The sequence below is a fragment of the Rhipicephalus microplus genome, chromosome 4 (genome assembly GCF_043290135.1).
Source record: "Rhipicephalus microplus isolate Deutch F79 chromosome 4, USDA_Rmic, whole genome shotgun sequence".
NCBI lineage: Eukaryota > Metazoa > Arthropoda > Arachnida > Ixodida > Ixodidae > Rhipicephalus > Rhipicephalus microplus.
In genome coordinates, this window is record NC_134703.1 from 25,054,460 (window position 1) to 25,064,649 (window position 10,190).

Below are 10,190 nucleotides of genomic sequence, written 5' to 3' on the forward strand. Positions count from 1 at the left end.
AAATGTAAGCATCTGGCGTGCTACCAATCTCACATGTAGGTAACTATTTGCTTTTCTCGTAGATCACGAGAGAGAAAGAAAGAAAGGAACAACAAGAGAGAAGGAAGGGAGGCTAACCAAGCATACGTCAGGTTTGTTACCCTATGTTGGGTTAATGGGAAGAAGAGTATCAGAATGAGAGAGAGAGGAGAGAGAGAAGTAAAAGAGACAAAAAAAGGTCAGTATGTACGTGAGCTGACGCGTATGCAGCAGTACTACTATGCAAAAGTCAAAGGCGTTCATATAGGTCCATAGTCCTCAGAAAGCGCAAGAGGGATTTCACTGCATTGTGAGCCTACGAAAGACGAGGACGGTGCTCCAGCAGCTTGTGCACAGAGAGTGGCCGGTCGTCCGATCACCGCACTGCGTTAGAACGTTTTTGTCTCTCAGAGGCAAATCGAGGGCATTGACATAGCAGATCGTCGGAGTCTTCTTCGGTACCGCAGACCTCACATTTCGCACTGTCCATTACTCCAGTGAGGCTGGCATATGCTTTTGTGTAGGCCACCCCAACAAAGTCCACTAAGAAGCGAAGCTCCACGTAGAGGAAGTCTGGGTGTAGGTCAAAAAAAGAGTATAGCAAGAGAGAGAGAGAAATAAATAAAAGGAAGAGACAGGGAGGTTAACCTAGACGAACTGGTTTGCTACCCTGTATGGGGGTGGGGAAAAGGGTCGGAAAGAGGAAAGAAATAAAGATAAAAAATAAATTAGAAAAACCACAAAGGCATAGGGAGTATAATTGGGCTAGGTCCAGTTTGCTACCCAACAAGTGAGAAGACACATACATACACTGTATGTATGCCTACACATACATACAGTGTATACACATACATACACATATACACAGTATACACATACATACGTACACTACACATACACCACACTGTGTGTGGTGTATGTGTAGTATGCATTGTCCTGGATGATAAAAATGATCGTCATACAATATACGTCAAGACATGCACTTTGCCGAGGACAAGATGGACAAGAAAGGCACGATGCCTCGAAACGTTCGTAGAAATGTTTTCCTTACTGACTTTGGAAGAGAGTTGTACTTCATATATTAGCGCAGTTTTAATCACAGTACGGTGAACGACACATTGATCTCAGCGTTGTCATGCCACTGAATCGTCGCAGGTGGCTTCACTTCGGACGTGCTGCAGGCAGTGTCCGTGCCTTCTGTAGGGGACCGCTCGTGCTACTACCGCTACCTATCCTTCTGGTCTCTTATCTTCGGTGGCAACATCCATTACGATAGCATGTTCTGTGCCGGTGAGAGACGTGGCGGGAAGGACTCTTGCCAGGTATGTTTACAAAGCTGATAAATATTGCCACAAGTCAGATATAGTTTGCTGTATTGAACGTGTAAGGCTGTTCTTAAGATTTTTGAAAGGCATATGTCGATATATGTCAACCCAAATGGAGCAAAATAAATGGAAGTAGCTTCCGCTGAACAACGAAGAGTTCCATCAACCAAATAAAAGTGTACATTACAGCTTTTTTGTATATTTTGTGTAGTTGCATAACACTTCTCATCTGATACTTTATTATCTTTCCGTTTGCCTTAGTGCTTTTTATTACATGCTTCCTACATCATTGGTATTCTTACATTTTTCAGATTATGGAACCACTGTCTGTAAAACGTGTCCTTAATTTTATAGATCGCTACTTTGCTAATAGTGAACCTGATACTCGAAACTTGAGGTATCGCACGCAATAGCATCCCGATGCCTGAACGTTATCCAATAGAAACGTGGTATATAAATGCAGCAAGGGCACAGGCAGACGTTCTTATTGTTAGGATTGAGATGTTGAATTCATCCCCCATCCCAGCAGTTTTGCCACTGAAATGCGAACGCATAAATATTGCATGCCAGAAGCATCATCATAAATACAACGTTCTCAGTAAGGTATACTATGCATGTGTACACTAGTCTTCAGAAATCGAACGTGGACCCATATTGGTATATAAATGGCGTATCAAGAGCTACGCTAAATTTTCTGACAGATGAAACACATACAACATGTCATAATGAACAAAATCAGGGAAGATGAAAATTCGAAGGGCTGGAATATCCTTGTCACACTCTGTGTAGATGGAGCATACATTTACACGAGTGGACTTGTCTTGTGGTTCCAGCTTTAAACTAGTTGCAGCCTTGAGGAAGACAAGACCGCATTTAGAAACGATAACTACATCTACACGTTGAGTTTCAAAGATTTTTCATCTCTTCGTGTCAAAACTCAACACACTTTGCGTGCCTGTGTCGACTATGTATTCGTTTGGCTGTAGGTGAGTGCGACTTGGAATACTCCAGTTCTATGCAAATCAAAAATAACTTTTATATCCACTGACTTCAGCATGTCAGTGGGAGGGAGACAATCTGACAGCGCCTGCCTGATCGTGACCTGACGACTTCTGATTTGTCAGCACATACCTTATGTGTGTACTCGTTGTTTGAACCTGCTCTTATGCTCGCAGCAGAAGCGCGCAACGCCCCGATTTTAATCAGAAATGTCTTCACGGTTACACAGGGAGACTCGGGAGGACCAGCGGTGCAGTACGTTGATGGTCAAGCTGTCCTGGTGGGCATAGTGTCTTGGGGAGAAGGCTGCGCCCGCGCTGGAAAACCGGGAGTCTACACAGAGGTCTCGTACTTCCTCGACTGGATCCGCGAACAGATGGCATCCTCACCCGACGAGGAGGAGAAAAAACCCAGTACCAACGCTCCAACGAGGACCAGCGAGAATACCGAAACGAGCGGAAGCGCCCAGACTCGAACCAGCGAAAACACCGAGACGAGGTCAAGCGACGCGGGAACTGCTGAGCCCAGGTCGACAGAGCCGTGACGGAATACTCTCTCGCAATAGTCGGCTGTATTTCTGCGCGACCGAAGAGTGCGTCCACGTTTCAAGCCTTCAGGTGAACCGCAACGTCGAAAAATAAGGGTGCCTTGTGTAAACGGACTGTGTGCGTAGTGGCAAACTGATCGTGTTTTCAGAATCAACGATATCGTTATTGTTCACGTATATGAATGTACAGCTGCCAATCATATCGCATTTGTTCCATCTGTGGATATAGAGTCGGCATGGCGCAAGAGCGACCAGGAGAATGTGGCGTGATCATGCAAAGCGTGCACTTAACACGTGAACTAGCGAAAGTTTTTAACTCATATCAAACCAATCCAAAATTTACGATTGTCATAACCGGATGACAAGGGCACATCATCAGCGCAGCGCGCCATTTAATATTGGTATTGTGCAAGGTAAAAGCACTCTCAAGTGTGCGCGACCGCATGCATCATTGCTTCATTTGTCTGGTTTTCTTATTTTCAGCTTTTCTTCATTTTGTTTTCTATACATGCAGCAACCAGCCCAAAATCACTATACTGACTTCTCTTAGACATCTGGGTCTTGCAACTATCCGAGACCGGGGACCGCACTTCTCTTGAAAGCCCGGTAGGCGCAAGATCTAAATGACACCACTAAGCACTTTTGATTGAGAAAGTCAACTATTTACATTTCCGAAACGTTTGATACAATCAACGTTATGTAGTGGACAAAATTCTTGTATCGGTGGACGAAGGAAGAAATTTCGAACAACACCGAAAACGAGAACGGTGTCAAGTTCAGAACAGTGCAGGACACAACACTTTTAGGTTACAATAACAGCTTCAAAACACTTGGAAACGCTAGTTGCTGATGGAAGGAACAATGGTAGTGACGGTGATAATTGTGAGGAAAACCTGATTGTCAGGACAAAAGGATCGAACGCTGCAACAAGAAGAACAGCCGCAACGCTTCCTCCCGGAACGAGGGCGACGAATTTCACCTGCTCGTTTGCATAATGAGGCTTATTACTACTGAGCTGATTTTTTTAAATATGAATCTTTACACGGAAAGAAAAGAACAGAAACACTGAATGAAAATTCTAAATATTTTACTGCCTCATTAGGCTTTGTACAAGTATTTCCTGCGAATACATTTTTTACGGACTGTATAGCGGTACTGCTGGCACATTACTGTTACCTACAGTCAATTCGAAGTGCCTGTTTTCAAAAAAAAATATAGTCAATAAAAGTGTCTGAATAAAAAATTTAGCACTCATTTGTTGCAACGTCATGCTATAGACGTCTCACAGAGAAAGTGTTATTATGAAAATTGAGTGCACAATTTGGATGAAAAGTATTTATTTCCAAGCATTACTTATGCGTGTTTAGTGACGAGGCTATCAATAAAAGCAACTTCAGAAAAATGATCAACAAACATGTGTACTACATACGCAGAAGTGTCCGCACGTCTGGTTTTTCTTGTTGCTGCGCGTTTCTCGGATGTTTAATTGATTGATATGTGGTGTTTAACGTCCCAAAACCACCTCAAGATATGAGAGACACCGTAGTGGAGGGCTCCAGAAATTGCGACCACCTGAGGTTTTTTAACGTGCACCGAAATCTGAGCACACGGGCCTACACCATTTTCACCTCCACCGAAAATGCAGCCACTGTAGCCGGGATTCGATCCCGCGAGCTGCGGGTCAGCAGCTGAGTACCTTAGCCACTAGACCACCGCGGCGGGGCGTTCCTCGGATGTAAATATCATGTTTACGAGATAGCTGGCTCCAACGTAGCCTATGTTTTCATGTTCTTTCGTGTATACATAAAAGTTAGGGGACCCTTGAGCTTTGCCTTTAAAAGTTGAATGTAATAGTGATATCCTGTCTCAAATGCGTGCTTCAAACACTTAGTGCATGAAGCCGTTCGAACTTGCTATGCACCTACTACGTGGCCTTAAGGGTATAGGCGCAGCAACGCATGTGCGTGTTGTAGTGGGTGACCGGCTTTGAACAATGAAGTCACTATAATAATCACATTTTCTGACACCCGATGACAATGTACGTTTGTACCACGCATTATGACGGCAATATTTCATCTTCTATTGTGGAGCATGTACACAGGACGCGTGTGTTTGTAAATCATAAAAGTTGATTGATTGATATGTGGGGTTTAACGTCCCAAAACCACCATATGATTATGAGAGACGTTGTAGTGAAGGGCTCCGGAAATTTCGACCACCTGTTTTTTTTTTTAACGTGCACCCAAATCTGAGCACACGGGCCTACAACATCTCCGCTTCCATCGGAAATGCAGCCGCCGCAGCCGGGATTCGATCCCGCGACCTGCGTGTCAGCAGCCGAGTACCTTAGAGACCCCCGCGGTGGGGCAGTAACATGATCAAACTCTTCTTGTGATTGAACCACGATATTGTGACTGTGCCACCGCATTCATGAAATTATGAAAAACACAGCAGTGGATGGCACCGAAAAATTCTACCATGTGGTGTTCTTTCACGAGCACTGCCGTCACACAGTGCAAGAACCTTAAGCATATATACGACGTCCACCTAAATGTGACCACCACGACAATGGTCGTACCAGCGACATTCAAATCAGCATCCAAGCACACACATAAAAAAAGAGCAGCGCAATTTTAGCTATGTTGCTTTTAAAGCATGAATTATGTTGAGTTTTGTTCTATGGTTTATCATTTTATATTGTTCTTTTGGATTCCTTGTGTGTCTATGAAACATATGGAGGAATCATATTACGGACTGGCTCTCTGGATTTCGTGCCGATTGGCTGTGCCCCCGCGATCTGCGGCGACAGCGCAGTTCTGGCCGACTGGCTCGCCCTATATGCCATCTTGTGCCGCCGACAAGAGCTCTCGCTGAGTGGTGCCCCGTCCTCGGACTCCTGTGACCGTGTCCATTTTTCCTGTCTCCTCTTTGTTTCCGTCGTTTTCTGTCGTTCGCTGTCCTTGCGCCTCGCCCTCTCCTTTCTCTCTCTATCACTTTACCTTTTAATCCTATCCTTTTAATCCCTCCTTTACCCCCATCCCTCGTGAGCTATTGTTGAGGTGTTGCACTCTGATGCAGACAGTTACTGGGCTCACTTTTCTCTGTTTTTCTCTTTGAGAATGACATGAGAATTATATTACGATCTCCTTGCATTGTTGGCCAATGACATATCTTGCGTAGTTGAGCTTCATATCGCATTAAACTTTCTGAAACACTTACCTTATTCCAGCTTGCTTTCACGAGATAAGTGCTTGTTCTAAGTGCACACATTGTTGTAAAACTAAGGAGATATAGCTATTACCACGCGCTCCTTTGGCATCGTGTATTTTTTATTGGAAAAATATAATTGTAATGAACAAATAACGGAATGTGTGACTTTTGGGAAATCGCGACATTAAAGCAACCGAATGTTTTTGGCATGGACGTTAATTCAAGTCCCTTTAGGACGTTTTGAAACAGTTCTTTCGCCATCACAATTACATGTGCCCGACCTAGATGTGTATTACGCTTTTAGCGTACACTGCCATGAAAACACAAAAAAAATTATGAATGTGAGAGGTATAGTATACAACAAGCTTGGTTTACTTTTTTGTTTTAGGGAAAGGGAGAAATCTTGAAGGAAAAGAAAAATCTCTGGATAAGTAGGGCTACTTGTGGTAGCGAGAAAGTTCATAAAGCTGTGCCAGCTTACGGAAGAAACGCGTAGGCTTTTGGAAAACCCAGCTGCACAAAATAGCATGCCTTCACTTTCCGGCAAACTTGCGCGCCCGTTAAAAATCGTGCGCTGGACAAAGTTATTTTCTTGTCGTTTTATTTGTTGTTTGTTGTTAGGCTGCGCTTCTATGAGTAGCTGTATTCAGATACTTTTGCCGGCTGCGCAAGCCCAAAATAGCAATGCCTTGGTGTACGTTTACATAATTTACTCTATAATAGCCCACTTTTTTGTCGAAAACTCCCGACCTAGCTTAGTATTCAGGATATGTGGACTCCCGCGCTGCCACAGCTCCCTTTTATTTTTGTGGCAGCATCTAGGCGGACTTTCGCGGCACGTTTCCAACTTACCTATTCAACACGGTGAGCCAGCTGCACCGGACTGGCGACGAAAATTGTAAAGCTTTTCAAAAGCCTTGACATGCGGCGGTATACCAGCTCCGTATATTTTGCAAATGCCAACTTATTCTTTAGCCTTCCCGTCCATCGCAAGAGTCTGTTACACTCTTTTACGTGAGCCGAAATAGGCACCGGCAATTTCCTTTTTTTTCTGCAGCATCGTACACACAAAAAAAAAGAGCATGCATTCACGTGTACACAAATACAGAAAACGGAGCAGCGGTGTCGTAGGAGACCAGCGAGCGTTTCCTAGCAGCAAGAGTAACATGACCGGTAGTGGTGGCAATGAGTCGGATATGGCTGGCTGTTTTGGGCTTGTGGTGCCTATATATGTGCGACGCCTACACAGATGACTACACGAGTAAGTGACGTGAGTTATTCTCACTTTCGTTGTCCCAGAGCATGGTTGTTCCGCGGGATATACTCTTGATGACCTCATGTCTCGGTTTGCCGATTTGCAGACCTATAGAAGTCACACCTAATTGCTCAGTTCCTGAGTGAAGAACACTGCTCTGTGAAACCGTGAATCAACCTTTCTTTCTCTTGTTTCCTTTTCAACCGAATGCGTGCTACGGAATGCTATTTAGGTTTCACTATCTAACGTTTATTTATGATACTACGCTAATCGCAAAGCTTCAACCAGTGTAGTAGTTTTGAATATTGCGAAACTGTGTTTCACAAACCCAGAATTTAATCAACTGCCAACTGTCTGCCGTTGTTCTCACTTGGCGTAACCACGGTTGTTATCATTGCTATCTCTCTCGAGTGGCGAAGCTCCCCAACGTGCTGCAAATGATTCAGTTTGCACAATCGACACCCTTCCAACATACGCAAATGCAAAATTGTAGCCGTGCTTATAGTGCGACCACGCACTTAGAAAATCGTCATAGTCAGCATCTCTGCGACAAAGCATAGCAGTCCACTTCTGAAACGTCTTGCGATAACTTTCTTATTGCATTAACAAATGGCGCGGGACGTGTGTTCATGCTATATACCATTTTACTAACCCAAACAGTTAAGTTGCATGACGTAAGCCCGGTTGGACCATGTGATTTGCATTTTCGAGTTAATGAGAAAGTATATGCAGTTAATCCTATGATATGCCAACAAACAGCCTCTCTGAAAACAATAAAACGGGTCACATTTTGCGTGGAAGCTTGACGTGCTATAGCTTCTTGAAGTCATATTTTCCAGTAACCCCTGCCTTTTCTTTCCTTCTTGGCAAAGTATGTGGCCAATCGCAACGTCCAGCCACAGGCCGTGTCATAGGAGGAGCGCCCGTCGTGGCAGGCGTATTCCCATGGAATGTGGGCCTGAGCCGAATCCTGCCGGGAAGGCGTATGGGAAATCACTTCTGCGGCGGCACGTTACTCAGCAACGAATGGGTAGTGACAGCAGCGCACTGCGTAGCGAGGTGAATCGCCCTCACTTTGAGCGCTTTCCAGAATAGATATCCACGCTATACAGGGTGCCCCACCTAACTTTGGCCCGAGTTTAAATATATGCCGGGACACGTAATTACAACGCGGCCAAATGCATGCTTCTCACCACTGCCTGGAGTTAGACTTTTTTTGTGTTCTCAAATATTGTTTAATTAGACCTGTTTAACTAACCTTGAAAGAAACGAAGACGGATGAAAAATTTCAATGAGAAAGTTGTAGATCGGCTTGCAAAACGTCCAAATATATAGTTTTGAACCTTATATCTGTTATGTATTAGAGTTTTTCTGCTAATAACAAATGACGGCGAAATACAAAAAAAAAGACCAGGTGACAAACCCGCTCGCGCGTCAGTGCGCACGATGATTCTAGTGCTCCCTAACGTTCCGCGCACGAACGACATGCCTACCTCGCACCGGCTCATGACAGCGATAAGCAGTCACGGCAGTTATTGTTTTTGTGGCCGATAGCAAAACGTGTTCATTGTAAAGCCACCACCATCGTTGCGGCCCTACTGAGACAGCACAATAGGGCAAATGTTATAGTCGTTCGTACGCGGAACGTTATGGAGCACTAGAACCATCGTGTGCACTGGCACACGAGCGGTTTTGTCACGTGGTATTTTTTGTATTTCGCGGGCATTTGTAATTAACAGAAAAATACTAATACCTAACAGATATAAAGTTTAAACTGTCTAATCGGACGTTTTGCAAACTGATCTACAGCTTTCTCGTTGAAATTTTTTATCTATCTTCGTTTCTTGAAAAGTTAGTTAATTAAACATATCTGATTAAACAATATTTGAGAACACAAAAAATAGTCAGACTAGCTCCAGACAAGGGTGAACAACATACATTTGGTCACGTCGTAATTACGTGTTCCGGCATGTTTTTAAACGCTGGCTAAAGTTACCTAAGACGCCCTGTATATCTTCGCTTTGTGGGAAATGGGCAAACGTAATTAATACAGCGACAGGCTAATATATGGTGCTCGTTAGCGCTCGTGCTTGCACTATAGTTCCACATACTTGTGTCCAGTCTTTGTATCGGCCAAGCTGTATTTCCACCCCAAGCGTTTCAAAGAAAAGCTCCAGTCTTATCATTTACAGCTGACTCCTCAAAAAGACCATGCCACACGACTTCTTAGGAAGTACTTCAGGTACGACTGTTTATCTGTGTCATCTCGCCTAAAACTCGTTACATGAGGGTAGGTATCTAGAGTGCATGACGCCATTTTTTATTAATGTTTTAATGCGGAGAGCTCGAGGGGCCCGGCATGTCGTCCATCCATGCACCTCGCGTGGCGTGATCACGCTCAAAGCAAAGCGCTCACTACATGCCATAACAAGGTTAGCAGTGCTCGAACTCAGATAAAAAAGAACAAACACGATCTGAAAAAATTATATGTGACATAAATAGTCAAGAATTAATCAAATTAATTAGCTCGAAATTAGTAAAACCTTTCGCAAACAGAGTTGATTTCAGCGAAATACGAGAGATGGCGCCACCACCCCACCGTGTGGGTGAATGCCCCTTATCTTGCGTCGATATTAGCGTCCCTGACGCTTGGGTAAACGGACCAGTGGGAACTTTACGTACGGGAATCACTGAGTGCTCGTGCGACGTGCTTCCCCAGGTTTCACACTAGTGCGCAGCCGCCATACGTTTCCATTTTTTTCCCGCTGATTTAGGAGTATTTTTGCAAGCCGAATAACAAAATAGTTATATCTGTTTATGTTAACTTCTTTAGAAC

General features: G+C 44.1%; 1 protein-coding gene across 1 annotated transcript in view; it reads left to right on the plus strand.

The window, feature by feature from the left end:
• LOC142814134 (uncharacterized) overlaps positions 1–4,302 on the plus strand; it is a 168,951-nt gene extending 164,649 nt beyond the window's left edge. Inside the window, exons 40-41 of the mRNA XM_075892071.1 lie at positions 1,174–1,340; positions 2,572–4,302. Coding sequence (XP_075748186.1) covers positions 1,174–1,340; positions 2,572–2,886 — 482 coding nt within the window. The 3' untranslated portion in view covers positions 2,887–4,302. The remainder of the gene's footprint in view (positions 1–1,173; positions 1,341–2,571) is intronic.
• The last annotated feature ends 5,888 nt before the right edge of the window (positions 4,303–10,190 follow it).